Source organism: Cynocephalus volans, chromosome 3 (assembly GCF_027409185.1).
Source record: "Cynocephalus volans isolate mCynVol1 chromosome 3, mCynVol1.pri, whole genome shotgun sequence".
NCBI classification, from domain to species: domain Eukaryota; kingdom Metazoa; phylum Chordata; class Mammalia; order Dermoptera; family Cynocephalidae; genus Cynocephalus; species Cynocephalus volans.
Genome location: NC_084462.1, coordinates 10,108,823 through 10,126,051, shown reverse-complemented (window position 1 = coordinate 10,126,051; position 17,229 = coordinate 10,108,823). Strand labels below are relative to the sequence as shown.

General features: G+C 53.3%; 2 protein-coding genes across 4 annotated transcripts; one reads left to right on the top strand and one right to left on the bottom strand.

The window, feature by feature from the left end:
• The first annotated feature begins 322 nt into the window (after positions 1 to 322).
• Positions 323 to 3,486, top strand: ZNF784 (zinc finger protein 784). 2 transcript variants are annotated; one of them, XM_063091120.1, is made up of 2 exons: positions 323 to 400; positions 1,598 to 3,486. In XM_063091120.1, the coding sequence occupies exons 1-2, from the start codon at positions 323 to 325 to the stop codon at positions 2,480 to 2,482; spliced, it is 963 nt and encodes a 320-aa protein (XP_062947190.1). In that variant the 3' UTR covers positions 2,483 to 3,486. The 2 variants fall into 2 exon arrangements, with proteins under 2 accessions (XP_062947190.1, XP_062947192.1); XM_063091122.1 differs by lacking the exon at positions 323 to 400 and adding an exon at positions 412 to 487.
• A 2,241-nt stretch (positions 3,487 to 5,727) lies between these two features.
• Positions 5,728 to 15,962, bottom strand: ZNF865 (zinc finger protein 865). Of its 2 annotated transcripts, none has more exons than XM_063089850.1 (2): positions 15,873 to 15,962; positions 5,728 to 9,319 (listed from the first exon to the last, which is right to left on the bottom strand). In XM_063089850.1, the coding sequence occupies exon 2, from the start codon at positions 9,297 to 9,299 to the stop codon at positions 6,132 to 6,134; it is 3,168 nt and encodes a 1,055-aa protein (XP_062945920.1). In that variant the 5' UTR covers positions 9,300 to 9,319; positions 15,873 to 15,962; the 3' UTR covers positions 5,728 to 6,131. The 2 variants fall into 2 exon arrangements, with proteins under 2 accessions (XP_062945920.1, XP_062945922.1); XM_063089852.1 differs by lacking the exon at positions 15,873 to 15,962 and adding an exon at positions 14,503 to 14,859.
• Positions 15,963 to 17,229: the final 1,267 nt, after the last annotated feature.

Sequence of the window (17,229 nt, the reverse complement as noted above, 5' to 3'; positions counted from 1 at the left end):
AAATGAACATTCGAATTTGATCCCAGGACGTTACAGACATCCCAGAGCCGAACTGAGTCTCTCTCCTCGCGGTGGACCGACAGGTAATCAGAAAAGAGAATCGATCACTTTCTCCCAGGGCTCTGGCTCCCTGGGAACGCCACGCCTCCGCCACGCCTCCGCCACGCCTCCGCCACGCCTCCGCCACGCCTCCGCCACGCTCCTCGACACGACTCTCCCCCGAACCGCCCTGCAGTGCGCCTGCGTAGTAGCTCTCACGCAGCCCGAGTCCCGCCCCCTTCCAGAGTGACCATTGGCCTCGGGGGCGGGGCTTGAGCACAAGATGGCTGCAGCGCGCCTGGAACCCCCGAGTCCAAGCTCACCAACACCGGAGTCACGATCCCCGGAGCCGCCGGAGCTGGTGCGGGCGAGGAAGGGTCCTGGGCAAAGGGTTCGAGGAAGGAGGATGTCACAGGGAAGGTGGCGGGGGTGCGGCAGGGCCTATAAGGTTTGGGCGGAGGAGGTATTTAGGACTCTGGCCCAGGGGGCGGGGCTTCTTGGGGTTGAGCGGGAGGCGGGGCTTTGGGAGGAGCCTATGGGAGGGGAGGGCCATAGGTAGGGGCGGAGCCTGAGGACGGAGTTGTCTATGGGGGTGAGGTTGGGTCCAGGGAGAGGAGTCCCGGGGATTGTGTTTGCATAATTAGAGGGTGGATCCTTCAGAGGGACGGGGCCTCAGAGAGGCCATTCTGGGGCTTGTGAACTCGGGTAGAAGGTTGGGAAGATGACCCGGAAAGGTGGCAAGGCTATGATCCAGGGTGGGAGGATGATTCTGCAAAGGATGAGTTTTGAATGCCCAAGGGAGGATTTTAGGGGAAAAATGAGTGTTCCACGTGACCTTGGAACCTCCTCCACGTCCCCCAGTCAGGATTGGAGAGGTAACTAAGGACATTCATTCAGCAAACATTTACTGAACTCTTACTTGGGCTCTGAGAATAGAGAGGCGACCAAGATAGATAAGGACTGTGTTCTCTTGGAGCTTGCAGTCTCATGAAGGGAGAGAGACAATAAACGAGATTTATTGTGGTATGTTCTATAAAGGAAATAAAAATTGAGCTGATAGAGTGAAGGTGGAGGGGAGCTAAATTTAGATAAGAGAAGTCAGCTGGGTGCAGGCTTATATTTACTCTGAGGTCAGAGAGATAAGCAGGATCCAGATCGTGGTGGACATTACAGTGACGATTTTGGATTTTAAGTGCAGTCGGAACCATTAGAGTGTTTTGAGTGGGAAAAAATAACTTTATCTGATTTACATTTTCAAAAGACCATTCAAACTGCTCTAGGGAGGTGGCTTATAAAACGGCAAGAGTAGGAACAGAGATTTAGGAGGTTACCTAAAAGGAACACCCTTTAGGAGGAGAAAAGTGTGAATCCATGATATATTTTGGATGGAGGGGAAGTGTCAATGGGGATACTTCAGAATCCTGGAGTATGGAGAACAGGTTCTAAATCGAGGGGCCTAGTAGGCTACAAAGGAGCTGTGTGTTTTAATAAATGGGGACATGTGGAGAGGTCTTGAGGCAGGGTCCACAGGCTCCTCTTTCTTCTCCCACTTCTCCAGGTCCTGGTGCCTGATGATGGCCGCTCCACCACGACCCCAGGTGACCTCATCGAGATCCAGGTGGTGAAGGTGACAGACACCACACTAGTACCTGAGCCCCCGGAGCCAGGTTCTTTTCACTGTGCCTTGTGCCCAGCTGCCTTCCGGCTGGTTTCCGAGCTACTGTTCCACGAACATGGCCACCTGGCAGGGGCTGAAGGAAGCGAGCAGGGTGGGGACCCAAGCCGGTGCCATGTGTGTGGCCACAGCTGTCCGGGTCCCGCCAGCCTCCGTGCCCACTACAGCTTGCACACGGGAGAGCGGCCCTACCGCTGCCCTCTCTGCCCCCGGGCCTTCAAGGCCTTAGCCCCTCTGCTCCGGCACCAGCACCGACATGGGGTGGAGCCGGCGACCTCTCGGAGGTCTCCGGAGGCAGTCGCGGTTGGAGAACAGAGGCCTGGGATTACCCAGGAGAGGTCGGAGGTGGTGATGGCAGCGGCGGCGGCAGGCGCAGCAGTGGGAAAGCCTTTCGCCTGCAGGTTCTGCGCCAAACCGTTCCGCCGCTCCTCAGACATGCGAGACCACGAGAGGGTGCACACAGGCGAAAGGCCATACCACTGCAGCATCTGCGGCAAGGGCTTCACCCAGTCCTCGGTGCTGAGCGGCCACGCTCGCATCCACACAGGCGAGCGCCCGTTCCGCTGCACGCTCTGTGATCGCACTTTCAACAACTCTTCCAACTTCCGCAAGCACCAGCGCACCCATTTTCACGGGCCGGGGCCTGGGTTGGGAGACTCTGGAGGCCAGCTGGGATCATCAATGACTGAAGGGTCAGAGAGTGGGGCAGGAAACACTATGGAAGGATGTGGGAAGACAGTCAAGATGAAGATGGAGGTTGACCAGTAGGCTGGAAGAGCAGGGACATTGGGAAATTAACAGGGATGTAGGAAGTAGATTGCAAGGGACGGGGGTGGCGGAAAGAAAAAGGCAGGGGACATATGAGGGGAGTTTGGGGTAGATTACCATACACAGCTAGTGTTGGAGAGCAGAGGGAGAGAACCAGGTTTGGAACTCCCACAGACCCACACACCACTTCTGTGAGACTCAGAGCAAGGGACATATGCAGCCCTCTGGAAGCCCAGCTAAATGCATGGCTATGGGCTGGATTTCACTACCCTACCTGCCTCCTCGTTGGGTTATCCTTGTGCAAGACACAGCCTGTCACAACATAGCCTGGGTGCTACAGAGTGGGGATCAAGGTTGTGTGGAAGGGAGAGAATCAGGGTCCATCATAGTGTTCCTGGTTTAGTCCTTCATCTACAGGACTCTGGACTATCTTGGGGGCTCCCTAGGGTTGACCAGGATGGAATCTTTTGCCTACCTCACTGGATTGCACTGGACCTGGGATGCTGACCCACCCTCAGGCAGAAGACGCCCCCCAGGTCGTCTATAAAGAGACTCTGGGATCCCATCACCTCAAAGCCGGAGTCCCCAAGTCACTGCTGAGAGCACTTGAGCCTCAAGGATGTAAGCCTGACCATAGGATCTTGACTCCAAGAGCTGCTTCCCCTGCCCCCTTGGCAGTCCCTCTAACCCATCTAGACTCCTCTTCTAACGCAGCTTAGAACACAGACAGCAAGCAGCCACCTAATATCCCCTTCCTTATTCTTTGGGCTCAGAGTCTATGGTCCCCACATCTACATAGGAGCCTCAGGTTTCTTTTAATTCCCTCCAGTCCCGATTTGAAGCAAACAGTTTACTGCCTAGTCCCAGGCAATCCCAAGGACGGACTGGCTGATGGCAGCATGATGGGCTGGCCATGGAGTGTGGAATGAGTCACTGTGGTGGGGAGGGGCAAGAGGAGGACTTGGGAGCTGGAGATGGGAAATCTCCAGTTCTATTCCTATTAAAGGACTTTCTGAAGGGTTTCTCTATGTCAGTCTTGTACCTGGGTTGTCTGCTTTTGGGAGGTGGGGGAAAAAGAGCCACACTGTTGTCTTGCCACCAATAGTGAGTTGCATCATACCTCTCTCCAGACCTCTGTTTCCTCATCTTTAGAGTGGAGGTGAATAGGCTGTGGTTATTCAGAGATGTTATGTGGTTCAGCTGTGGGAGAGGTGGTCAAGGAAGTTTAGCAAAATGAAGGGACTCCTGTGATTGGCATGCTCGTTGAGGAGGGAGAGTCCCTGATTTGCACACCTTCATGTTTACCCAACATTCCCCATGAGATAACCCATAGACAACTCATAGTGTGAACAGAACTCATTCCATTTCCCCCAAAGAAATGTCTGTTTCCTATCTCATTGGCATTGCTACCCACGCTAGAAACCTGGCCAGATTCCTTAAGCCTTCTTTGTCCCTCATCCACATATCTAGTCCCTTATCAATGTCCCCCTGTTGAGCCAGTTAAATGTCTTTGGAATTTGAACACTTATTTTTGTCACCACTACTCTTGAACTCTTGTAGTTCGAGCCAACATCTGGATAACTGTACAGCATCCCAACTCCCAGGCCCTGCCCTCTTCATTCTCCATACTGCAGCCACATGGATCCTTGTTATCAACCCACAGCTCTTTCTGGCTTTGACAAAGGATCACAAATGCAAATGTCTACAGGAGCTGGGTGGCGATGTAAATATATGAGTAAGTTGGCCAAGTTCGAAGGAAAAATACCAGTGAGGTGAAATGGTGACTGATAGTTGGGCTCAGTGTTGGGATTCAACAAGGAGAGGTGAGACTTGGTGGCAAATTGGAGAGTGCACACCCCTTGGAAGAGGGTAATGGCTACTCTGGTGGGGGTGGCATTTAGATTGGGTTGCTAGATCCTCCAAATTTTTCAGACGTTCCATTAGTTCATGTTATGTAAAATCTTTTGATTTTCCAATGTTGGCAACTAAGTCAAACTTTATTTTTTTGAAAGCACAAACTCAATGAAATGAGTCAGTGGGCCATATCCAGTCTCTGGCCTATAAAATCATTCGAATTCCATAATTTGGAATTCAAGACCTCTCAGGATCCAGCCCCAACCCCTCAGCCCCAACCTCCAGCTATACTAATCTATTTGAAATGCTCCAGAATATCTAGGTTTAGTTAGACACGCCAAATCCTCCACCTGGAAATCTAGTTTGCCCAGTTCTTTACCTGGCAAGTTCCTGTTGCTTTATGTCACTGTTCAGGTATCATCATCTTCCTCAGTAAGCTTTCCTAGTCCCCACCCACCCGTCTGATAGGGTGACCCCTCTGTGCTCCCTCAGCCCCCAGTGACTTCCATGTAACTTTTGAACCTTGGGGCATTGGCACAACATCTGTCTCACACTGAGTCTTCAGCATTAGGACAGTGTCCACACTGGGTTGCCTCCCTTCCATGGGGCACACTGGACTTGCCCAGGCAGTGCCCTCTTACCCAGTTTCATCTTCCAAGTTTCAGTATTGAGGTACCCCAGGACTGGAGTCCCAATTATACTGTGGATTTGCTAGGTGTTCTTGGAGCTCCTTTGTTCTCCAGGACCCAGGTCTCCTCTTCTGACAAATGGGAAAACTAATTACACGTTGCAGTGCATATATTTCACTGTTCCAAGAACTAAAATGAGAGCTGTTAAAGGGCTTTTGAATCTCTCAAATTACTATCCTGGAGGGTCAGGCGATATGAGCGAGCTGTATAATAAACACAAGTCTGCACAAGGCTGCAATACAGCAGTGGCTCGACAAGGCGAGGGACACGTCCAATTCACTGGTTTACCCAGTGCCCAGCTCAGGGCCTGGCAGACAGGAAGCTTCAGGAAATGGTGGCCGAGTGTACAAAAAGCATCATGAAGGGGAGTCTGGGCATGTTAAGTCAGTTCCTGAGAGCAGAGACTTACCTATCTTGTTCTCCATTTGCCCAACTCATAGACTAACGCTTGGAGTATGGTAAATCCTCAGTAAATATGGGTTGATTGTGAGTGAAACAGAGGGTGCAGGGGAATCAAACTCCCAAGGGAAACAAAAGTTCTCAACCATGTGTTTTGGCATCTCTTAATCCTCACTCTTCCTGGGATACAAGGAAGGTCTCCAGGGCCCTGTTGATAAGATTTATTATTCTCCGCTCTGTACAAGCCGCGTCTGCCACCCCACCCCCCACCCCACGATCCAAAGGAGCACCCAGCTCCCCCTCCCTACCTTGTGCCCTCCCAACTCAGCTCATATTCCACTGTCCAGCCCGATTACAAATGAAGGGGGAAAGGCATTTCAGACCCATCTTCACCAAAGCTTATTGGGAACAGAATGCTGCTGGGGGCTGGGGGAGGACGCTGATGAGGGTTACAAAAAAGGGTTGGACGGAAGATCAAGTTCAGTGTCTGAGGGGATGAGGGGATGAGGGAAGAGCCAGAGAGGTCCAGGATGGGAGTGATTCAGTCTCGAGTTTGTAGGGCATGGGCCCTGAAGGAGACTAGTCCGTCTGACGTTCTTAAGGATGGGGAGACAAGGAGCGGAAGAGTCTAAATGGCAGCCCCAGAAGGGGGTAAGTCTGGAAGAGGACATCTGATTGAAGTGGCAGATAGGAACCTGCCCCCCTGGTCAGGCATCCTTCCCGGCCAAGGTGCCTGCCCCCGCTCCAGCTCCCCCAAGGCCCTCAGCCTTGTGCACCAGGCGGTGTTTCTTGAGGCCGTAGGTGTTGGCGAAACCCTCACCACAGGAAGAGCAGCGGAAGGGCCGGCCGCCCTGGTGGGCCGCCAGGTGCTTACGAAAGTAGCCCGGATCCTTGAAGGCCTTGAGGCAGGCAGGGCAGCGGAGCTCGGGCCGCGGTGGCTCATGAGCGCGCTGGTGGCGCAGCACCGAGCTCAGGTAAAAGAAGCCCTTGCCACAGTGCTCACAGCGGTAGGCGCGCTCGCCCAGATGCAGCCGCTGGTGCTCCAGCAGGTTGGAGCGATAACGGAAGGTCTTGCCACAGGCGCCACAGCGCTGGGGCCGGGCCACAGCATGCAGCCGCCGGTGCTCCGCCAGGCTAGATGACTGGGCAAAACGCTTGGCGCATACGCCGCATTTGAAGGCGCGCTCCCCTGTGTGCACCACGCGATGCTGCCGAAGGTACCAGGAGCGCAGGAAGCCTCGGCCACACACGCCACACCGGTAGGGCCGCTGCTCTGTGTGGCAGCGCTGGTGGCGCATCAGCAGGGCTGCCTCCCAGAAGCGCTTCCCGCACACTGGGCAACGGAAGCCCCGCTTCTGCCGGTGGCTGCGGCGGTGCAGGAGCAGGTCATAGGCGCCAGCAAAACTTTGACCACAGAGGCCGCAGCCCAGGGTCCGCCGCACCAGGTGCACGTACTTGTGAGTCACGAGACCCAGGAAGTGCTTGAAGCTCTGGCCACACGTGGCACAGCTGAAGCGCTCGGGGCCGGAACTGGCACCCCCGCCGGCCCCAGCCACCGCTGTCCCGCCTGCATCCTCACCCCCAGACACTCCTGCCAGCGCCGCCACGGCCGCCCCCACCTCTCCAGCCAGCCCATTGTCCAGCACGCTGGCCACATCGCCGCCACTGGAGCCATCTGGCGGCTGGGGGCCGCCAGGTGTGGGCGGGAGCAGACGCTCGGGGGCAGCCTGGTGGACCAGCTTGTGCCACATGAGGTTCTCAATGAAACCGAAGGTCTTGCCACAGGCATCGCAGCCGTATGGCTTTTCCGCCATGTGGGCCTCCTTGTGGCTCATGACGTGAAAGAGATCTGGGAAGTGTTCGCCGCAGTCCGAGCAGGCATAGCTCAGCCCATCAGCTGGCCCCGTGGATGTGGCAGAGGCCCCTGGCCCACAGGCCCCTGGCGCACCCTGGGTGGCTGGTAAGCCAGCAGCCCCGGCCAGGGCGCAGGGCAGCTGGAGCCGGTGCACCTGGCGGTGGCGAGTGAGGCTCTGCGGGTAGCCAAAGACCTTGCCACAGAGCTCGCACTTGTAGGGCCGCTCGCGCGTGTGCACTACGTGGTGCTTGCTCAGGTGGAAGGACTCACGGAAGCGCTTCCCGCACACGGGGCACTGGTGGGGCTTCTCGCCAGTGTGGATGCGCTCATGGCGCTTCAGGGTTTCACGGCGCCCGAAGCCGCGCCCGCAAATGCCGCAGCAGAACGTCTTTCCGGGGACTGTGGCGCCAGAGCCTACCGCCCCGCTCGTCCCAGCCCCGCCAAGCAGCAGCGGGTGGGCTCCCAGCAGCGGAACCGGCATGGCGCCATACACCACAGCTGCTGCAGCCGCCGCCGCCTTCTCACTGTCTGTGGCAGGAGGGTCAGGAGGCAGGAGGTATGGGCCAGAAGGGAAGGTGGGCGGGGGCTGCGGGACCGAGGCTGCCCCGTCTTTGGGAGCATCTCCGGCGGCTGCAGGCGGGGCATGGGCAGCCTTATGCCGGAGCAGGCTCTGCGGAGCTGAATAGGACTTGCCACACAAGTCGCAGGGGTACACCGGCCGAGGACTCCCGGCCCCCGCCCCGGCGTGGGCCGCCTGGTGCTTGAGGAGGTAGGAGGCGTCGCGGAAAGCCTTCCCGCAGATGCCACACGGCAGGCGCAGGAGGTTGGCCGAGTGTGTCTTCACGTGCCGCTTAAGGCTCTCCCTCCGGTTGAAGCTTTTGCTGCATACGGAGCAGGAGAAGGGCTTTTCGCCCGTGTGGATGATCTGGTGCTGGTGGAGGTGGCTGGGCTTCTTGAAGACCTTCCAGCAGAGCGGGCAGGCAAACGGGCCCTCGCTGCCCCCTGTTGGAGGAGGCACCCCAACACCAGTAGGGGCTGCAGGGGCCGCGTTCCCATCTGCAGAGGAGGCGGTGGGCGCCGTGGACGTGGCTGGAGGGCCAGAAGAAACACTGGTGGGGGCAGTGGCAGCAGCACTGGCGGCGGGTGCAGGAAGGCCCAGCGGTGGGAGCGGTGGGCCAGGCTGGGGTGGGCCTCCAGCGGCCGGCGGCACATCCTTGTGGCAGCGGCGGTGGCGGATGAGGCTGGAGACATGGTTGTAGGTGCGACCACAGACACCACACTCATATGGCCTCTCCCCCGAGTGCACCAGCATGTGCTGAACCAGGTGCGAGGACTGCTTGAAGGACTTCTGGCACACCCCACAGGGGAAGCGCCGCTCCATCAGGTACTTCAGCCTGCGGAAGTAGCCTTTGTCATCCTTGGTTGGGTCACAGGCGGCTCCTGTGGCAGGTCCTGGTGGAGTCTGCGAGGGGGTGGGAAGTGGCCCGGGAGTCCCCGTGGGAGTGCCCAGTCCTGGCGTCACCCCTGGCCCAGATGCTGGCCCTCGTTTCAGGTTCCCAAACAGGTGCTGGTGTCCCGAGAGATCGACGATGCCCCATTGTGGGGCTGGGAAGGCAGCATCAAAGAGGGGAGGAGGGGGAGCCCCAAAGGCAGGTGGCAGGGGCGGATCAGGCTTCTTGGCTTGGGAGGAGGATGATGACGAGGAAGAGGAGGAAGAAGACGATGACGACGACGAAGATGAGGAAGGCACCTCTGCCTTGGGTTTGAAAGTAGACTGGGGTGGGTAGTCATACTGGGGAGGAGGCGGTTGGGGCGGGGGCTGGGGTGGGGGGCCAGGGGCGCAGGGTAGGGCTGCCACCGCCTTGGCATGTTCCCCATACAGCTCCATGGGCTCAAAGCGCTGGTGGTTGAGGAATTCCAGGAAGTCAAAAGGGTAGCTCTGGAAATGGACCCCGTCCTCGCCCCCTATGCCGCTGCTCCCACCACCCCCGGCAGCGCTGCCCGCTGGGTTTGCCTCCATCTCTGGCGGGTGGGGAGACCCTGTGAAGAAGAGGATGGGGCTGAGGAAACCAGACAGGGCGCTTGATCTCCCTAGCCAGCAAAGGGAGCTGTGTGCCAAGACTCATACCCCTTCCTTTTGCTGGATAGCTACTCCCTCATGTTCTAGGCTTCTGCATCTAGTTCCTCTGTCTTTCCACCCCGAAGAGCAGCCAGCTCTCCCTCTTAGCTCCACTAGGCCCAGGCCTCTCCTACTCACCTTTAACTCTTCTCTCTGGTCCTCAAGTCCCACCCCTCCATCTCCCTTTTGTCTAATTCCTTCCATCTCTTCCTCTCTTTTCTGGTCCTGACACACCTCCTCTAACTATCCCCAGACCCTCTCCTCAATACCACCTACAGGCCTTCTACTTTCTCTCCTTCTCAGTCTAATTCTCCCAGCACCCTAGGGGCCTCTGGTCTCAGTTCTTTCAAACCCTCTCAGGCCCTCTGCTGTGTCCCAGGCCCTCTGCTGTGTCTCCCTCTACTCCTGACATCCCCACCACCCCCCAAACACACACCAGCGCTCTGCTCTCAATCTCCTCAGGTTTTGCTTCTGTAAAATGAGGATAATAATAGCTTATATCAGAGTGATTAAGAGAGTGGACTACGGAGCCAGAATGCCAGGTTCAAATCTAAGGCCTGCCACTTTCTAGCTGTGTGACCATGGGCAAATCACTGAATCTTTCTGTGCCTCCATCTCCCCATCTACAAATGGAGATAACAAAGTACATCCCTACCTCACAGAGTTGTGAGGATCCAACAAATTAATATGTGTACAGCTCTTAAGGTGGATGGTTCCCGGCACTCCGTAAGCACTCAATAAATAAAAGCTATTATATTGTTATTACTGTCACCACTAATAGTAGAAAGAGAGAAGTCAGGACAAGCCAAGAGAACTGGAAAGGAAGTCAGTATTGGGAGGCGGTGCATTCTTTTAATACAAGGTAGAATGAGAATCTGCTTGCCTGGGAGAAATAAATTACAGCAAGGGAGCAAGGTGGCTGGCATTTAGTCACAGACAGCCTGATACAACAGAAAATACATGGGCCCTGGGATGGGAAAGATCTGGGTTCAAATTCCCATCTCCACTGGGATCCATTTTCTCTATATTTAAAATGGGATGGTAACCCCTACACTGGAGGGGTATTTAAAACAATTGAAATAGAATGTAATGAAAACATGCATCAGCGCAGTGAATTCAATCTCCTGAGCTATTTCTACCATCAATGGCATTGCACACCTGGGCTAAGCCTAGCAACAAATGCTCAGGGAGCCTGAATTCCTGTCCTCGCCCCTATGGGGAACTCTCCTTACCCCTCCACGCCAGCAGTCATTCTCTGGTAGCTCCTTTAGAGTGCTTTTCGTTCCAGATTGCAGCTGTCTGTGTCTGTACCTCACCTCCCCCACCAATACCTCAGCTCCCATCGTTGATCTCTAAGTTCTTAGACCCACCTGGGAGCCTTGTGAAACACCTCCATGGAATCAGAGGAGAGCCAGTGGGAGAAGGGCCCAGCCCACTGTGGAGGTTAGGGAGGCCTACTGAGGCCTTAGCCCTTCATCCTCTATCCATTTGGCTTGTTCTCTCCTCCCACAGGTGAAAGGTGTCTCCTCCACCCCAACCCCCACCCCAGACTTAGATATTTTTAGTCTCTAGCTCTGGGTGTCCTTGTCCTTGGATAAAACTCAACATCCCATGTCCTTCCCACCCGCTCCATTTAATCTGATCTCCAGAAAGAGCAAAGGCATGGCTGGGGTGGCAACTAGAAGACTGTAGGTGGAACCTAAGTTGGGCAGACAGCTGTGGAGGGGGCTGAGTGGACAGGGAAGAAAGCACATGGTATAAGGATGCAGGGAGCAGGGGAGCAATTTAGGGTGCTAGGGTGTGGGGGAGTGAAGGTGTATGGGGAAAGAGCCACTGCCCTGGCTCACCTCCATTAGAGCACATATAAGTAATAGCCATTATTGATTGGGCATTCCCTGTAGGCCAGCCACTGTTCTAAGCAGGTTACCTATATTAACTCACTGAATACCCAACACAACTCTATGAGATAGGGACAATTATTATCTCCATTGGGAAAATGAGAAAAATGAGGCACAGAGGCCAAGTGACTTGCCCAAGGTCACACAGCAACGGTCTGGATCAATTGCCTGAATCCCATTCTTATCCTGCTCCCACAGGAGCATTTTACCAGAGATTGTTCTCTGAGAGTAGAGGAAGGTGGGTGTAGGAGCCTTATTTGGAGTAGGTGCTCTTTGGGTTATGAGGGGTGTTTATACAAGGGGCATGGTGGGAGGGGATGGTGGCTAATGTCTCCTCTGTCTGGAATGTTCTTCCTCACATTTCAACAAGGCTCCCTCTTGAACCTCCTTCAAGTCTCTACTAAGCACTCCCTAGCTAAAATAACCCCCCACCCCCTCTCTCTGTCTAGGCCCTCATGCAGCAGCATTTTTTATCTCAGTTATTACCACCAACTATATTTGTTTGCTCTATGTTTACTGTATGGCCCTTCACTAAGAAAGCAAGGACTTGGCCCATCTTGTTTGCCACTGTGCTCCTGGCATCTAGCACAGAGCCTGGCATGGAGCAAGTGCTTGACAAATACTTGCTGATATGTGGAAATTAAACAACACCTTCCTAAATCACCAATGGGTCCACAAAGAAATCACAAATTAGAAAATGCTTTGCAATAAATACAACTGAAAATACAACATACTAAAGCTAGGAGATGCCACCAAAGCAGTGCTCCAGAGGGAAATATATAGCTGGAAATGCCTATATTGATAAATATTTGCAGAATGAGTGAAGGAATAAGACTAAGCTGAACAGAACTCCCTAGAATGGGGGAGGGGGAAAGATACTTAGCAGAAATGAAACTAACATCTGGGAGGGTATCCCGCTGGAGAAGGAATTCTGGGGACAGTGACGTTATGAAGAGGGCACTGAGGCCAGAGTGGTCAGATGCTGAAAGGGGTGTCTTAATGAGAAAGAGAATTGATCAAGCTCATGATAATTTCCACTGGGAAATAAGACATTTCCTCTTTCAGGGGACTCAAGCCTTAAAACGATGTCTTTCTAAGGGGAAAAGTCACAGGAGGGTTTTATGAAGAGAGAAACATGATGTGGAGAGACACCTTCCCTCCAATGCCCTGCGAGGGGCAGAAATCCCACAGCAACTGCAATAACTGTCTTAACAGCTCACATTTATTGTTTGACCAGTTTGATATGCACCATTGCCTTGATGCCTCACAACTGTCCTATCATTAAGGTCCCATTTTATAAGTGGGGAAACTGAGGAGCAGGGGGTGGGGGAGTGTCATTCCTTCAAGATCATGTAACCAGTAATAGGGAAAGCAGGTATTTGATTCCATGACTTTCAGATTTCAGGACTTGTGAGCCATTCTGATGCAATAAAGCTACCTTGTGATGAAATTCTAGTCTGTTAATAACAGTAACATAGAGTAACATATAACACTGAATGAGTACCTTTTTTTTAAAAAAAGATGACTGGTAAGGGGATCTTAAACCCTGACTTGGTGTTGTCAGCACCACGCTCTCCCAAGTGAGCTACAGGCCATCCCTTGAATGAGTACTTTCTACAAGCGAAGTATTCTTCTAAATCTTGCACATGTATTGACTAAATGAATCCTCCAAATAACCCTAGAAGATGGTTACAATTATCGACTTTCAAATACATTGGAAGAGACTGAGGACCAGAGAGGTAAATTAATCTCCCCAAGTCACGCCACTAACAAGCAACAGGACTAGGAGTTGAAAGCAGGTGATGGGGCTCCAGTCGTGCTCTTACCCCCACAACAAGCTGTCTTTCAATATTTCACCCTCCAAATTAAAGGAAGATCTCCCATACCACCTTATACTATAAAATGCTTTGCCCCACCGACCTCCCTGCCACCTAACCCCAAGTCTCTTGGTTTGACCCAACTCCAAGAAAAGCCACCAACACTTGTTGAACTCTAACAAGCATTGTGCTACGTGCCTTTGGTGGCTTGTCTTATTCAAACTTCACAGCAAATTCGTAAGTATTACTATTATTCCCATTTCACAGACAGGACTAATACCAAACCATGTCCCTCCTCTGCTCAAAACCCTGCAATGACCCCATCTCCAAGTAAAAGCCAAAGTCCTTAAAATGATCTAAATGCCCCATGGTCTCCTAGATGCCCCTCCAATGTGCCGGCTCCATTCCTGCCCCAGGGCCTTTGCACTGGCTGTTGCTTCTGCCTAGAATGCTCTGACTCCCACATATCCACCTTGCTCACTCCCTCACCTCCGTCCTGTCTTTGCTCAATTGTCATCTTATCAGTGAGGCTCTCAGCAACCACTATTACTTGCCACTCAGGCCCACACTCCTGATCTCTTTCACTCTGCTTCATACTTCTACTTACTGCTCATCATCATCTAATATATCATATATTGTTTGTCTTGTTTTTGTTGGTCTTGTCTCCCCCTCTAGAGGGTCATTGCCTCCATGAAGATAAAGATTTTTATCTGTTTTGTTCACTGCTCTATCCCCAGGACCTAGAACAGTGCCTGGCTTAACAAATATTTGTTGAGTACGTGAATGAATGAGGCTAGGAAAAGAGGGAGTAGTTTGCTCAAAGATAAGAACTCTAGTAGAACACAAGGCTCATCTTCATAATCACTTCACTCCTGAGGTGGGGGAAATATTAAGAGCAGTCCCCTGGTGGGCCACAGTTGTCCATAAAGAGGAGAATTTACAATCAGATGTAACTTTTTGGTGTGTGGCTTTTTGGAGAGACAAGATGCAAGGGATAGGAATCTCCTGAGAGAGCCTTCACTACAGCCCATGTCTCTATCCCCTTATCCCACTGTATTTTACTTCACACACACACATTCGTATATATTTTGTTTTAATTGTTTATCCCCTCAACTAGCATATCCACTCCATGAGGACAGGGAGTTTTGTCTGTTTTGTTCTCTGTTGCATCCTCAGTGTGAAGTAAGTGCCTATTAAACAGTTGTTGAATAAGTATTTATGAATGAAGAAATGAATGAATGAAGAACATTCTGGGCTTGGTAGAGTGGACAAAGGACAGATAATTTATCCCAATTCCCTCGCCTCCAAGGCCCTTTGAGATCAAACCTTTCCTCCTTTCAATTCTTTCACTCCAATCTCACTGGCCTCCCCTGCTGTTCTTCCACTCACCACAGTCACGGCCCACCTCAGGGCCTTTGCACTTGCTGTTCCCTCTGCTTGTACACTCAGATCTTTCATGGCTAAGTCACTTCTCATAATTCAGGTTTCACCTCTGAAGTAGCTCATCGGGCTCCCAGAGGACCCACAGAACAGCATTTATCTTGTTTATTTGTTCACTTGTTTCTGATCTGTCTCTTCAAGTGGACTGTAAAACCCCACAAGACGAAAGGCTGTGTGCATCTCTCTCCTTCACAACTCTATGACCTGGACCTAGAACAGTGAATATTCGTCCAGGGAAAAATGAATGGGGCTGGCCAGTTAGCTCAGTTGGTTAGAGAGCAGTGTTTGTAACACCAAGGTCAAGGGTTCAGGTCCTCGTACAGGCCAGCCGCCAAAAAAAAAAAAAAAAAAAGAATGGATGCCTAGGAAAGAAGAGGTCACACCCTAGTGGAGCTAGGGGTCTTCTCTAGGGAGTCCAGGAGGATGGCATGAAGGCTGGGCGAGAAGTTACAGGTCGGGACAAGGGTTATCATGCCAGAGGAAAATTGTCAGAGGGAAAGCTTCACAGCCTGGCTACCAGAAGCTGTTCTGTAGCAGAAGTACTGAAGGCAGAAACTGACCAGGATGAGGGTGAGGGAGGAGGCCCAGCAGGAGTATTTCATGGGAGCCTGGACCTAAGCAGCAGATATTTCTACCTGAAGTGGGAGAGGTTACGAGCGTGAAAGCAGAACTCTAGAGGGAGCTGTTCCATGGGGGTGGGGGTGAAAAGGGCTATTCTTAAGGGGAATCACTAGGGGGTTTGCAGGAGGGGAAAAAAGGCATTTTTGGTGCTGCCCAGAATACAAAGTATTTTTACACCAAGGAGCAGGGTATGTGTGGGGGGGGTAGATTAGGAGTTTTGGGAGTGGGCTGTTGTGTGTGGACAGAGGTAATGGGGTCGGTGTCTGCTGTGAAGCACTAACGCAATACTCTGGAGACAATCCTTTAGGTAGAAGGTACTAATAGAGGATTCACAGCAGCTGCCTTACATGGGGGTGGCAATGCTGGTGGCATTTGGGGAGCTGTCCTGGAGGAAGCAATGATGGGGGGCTATGTGGAAGGGATCCTATGAGAAAACATTAGTGGAGGGTCCTGGCATCAGTTTAGGGGATCGCCATAAACGAAGCCGCTTTGGCATCCGTCCTACCTGTGGGCGTTCATGGGGTAAATATCTGGAGTGTTCTGATGGGAGAGCAGTGATTAGGGGTCCCCTGGCAAGGGCCCAGAGGGAGAAGCACTGACGTTTGGCGGAGGGACGTTCTGTGGACTAGAGCGGGCCAGAGCAGGGCCCCCCGCCCCCGCTGCACCCGGGTCACCGGGCCACGCGCCCCGTCACTCACCGGCGCCGGGGTCTCCGCCGGGAGGAGGCCGAGGAGGCGGAGGAGGCGCCGCCGGTCCGGGGAGACCCGAGGGCCCGACCGGAAGTGCCGCCCCCTCCCCCTCCCCGGCAGCCCCGCACCTCCCGCCCGCCCGGAAGCGGAAGTCGCGCCCGTTCTAAAGCGCCGCCGTGGAGGATGGACACAGAAGGCGGCGGCAACGGGCCGGGGAAGTGCGCCTGCGCACTGGCTTTGGCACGAGGGCGGGGAACGCCTGGACTGCTTCCGGTGGGCGAACTGAGTCAGGCGTGCTTGCGCTCTGTGCGCCCGCCTCTTCTTGGGGCACCTTCTACTTGCTCCAGACATCCGGTTAAGCCATACCCCTAGCTCAGGTCTCATACTTAAGCCCCGCCCCCTGGCTCTGAATCACGCCCACTTCAGAGCTTAATTATTATAAGCTCCTCCCCTCACCCGAAAATCCGTCCTTAATCCCGCCCCCACGAAGTTTCTCCGATTCTCCCCTGTCTCCAAGCCCATACTCCCTAGAACTCCACACCTTCCTCTAGGGCCCCCCTCAGCCCCGCCTCTTTCTCCCAAGCCCCGCCTCTAGACGCTTCTTAGGCTGAACCAAGGTCCTTGCATTTTAGCTTTGCCTCCACGCCCCATAACATTTAAACTGCAACTCTCATAAATTTTAAGTGATAATTCTGCCTCGCGCCTCTAAAACATTCTCTTAGATCAGTGGTTCTCAAAGTATGGTTAGGAGACCAGCAGCATCAGTATCGGCGCCACCTGGGAACTTGCAGAAATGCAATGGCTCCCTGCCCCAGGCCCTACAATAGAAACCCTGGGGGTGGAACCTAGGGATCTCTTGTGTTTTAAAATACACTTTACGTGATTGCGATGCAAGCTGAAGTTGAAAACCACAGCTTTACCACACTTTACACTGCCCCTCTCAAGTAATTCTATAAACCTCGCCCAAACAAAGCACCTAAGCCCAGTCCTATTCAGCCTTTCCTGCTAAACTCCCCTCTCAAAGACTTTCGTTATTTACTCCTCCTCTCTATGGCCTACACAGCAGTCATGCCCACACCTCAGCACCTTCTCCTAAATTTTGTTCCACCTTTTTCTTTTTTTTTTTTTAAAGATGACCGGTAAAGGGATCTTAACCCTTGACTTGGTGTTATCAGCACCACGCTCTCCCGAGTGAGCCACGGGCTGACCCTTGTTCCACCTTTTCTAATACCCTGCTCTCCCCGCCCCTCAGATAAACCCTATTCATTCCCTCTAAACTGCTCTCGCTTTCGGTCTGCCAACCCCCAAACCTGCCTAAGCCCCGCCCTCTCTTTAAGCCACACCCTTTATCTCTGTAAACCCGTCC

What these genes read in the sequence shown, in the direction of transcription:
- ZNF784 (XM_063091120.1), top strand. Translation starts at nt 323, where the DNA reads ATGGCTGCAGCGCGCCTGGAACCCCCGAGTCCAAGCTCACCAACACCG. An exon ending in CCCCGGAGCCGCCGGAGCTG is followed by an intron (nt 401 to 1,597) that starts GTGCGGGCGAGG and finishes CCACTTCTCCAG; the next exon opens with GTCCTGGTGCCTGATGATGG.
- ZNF865 (XM_063089850.1), bottom strand. Translation starts at nt 9,299, where the DNA reads ATGGAGGCAAACCCAGCGGGCAGCGCTGCCGGGGGTGGTGGGAGCAGC.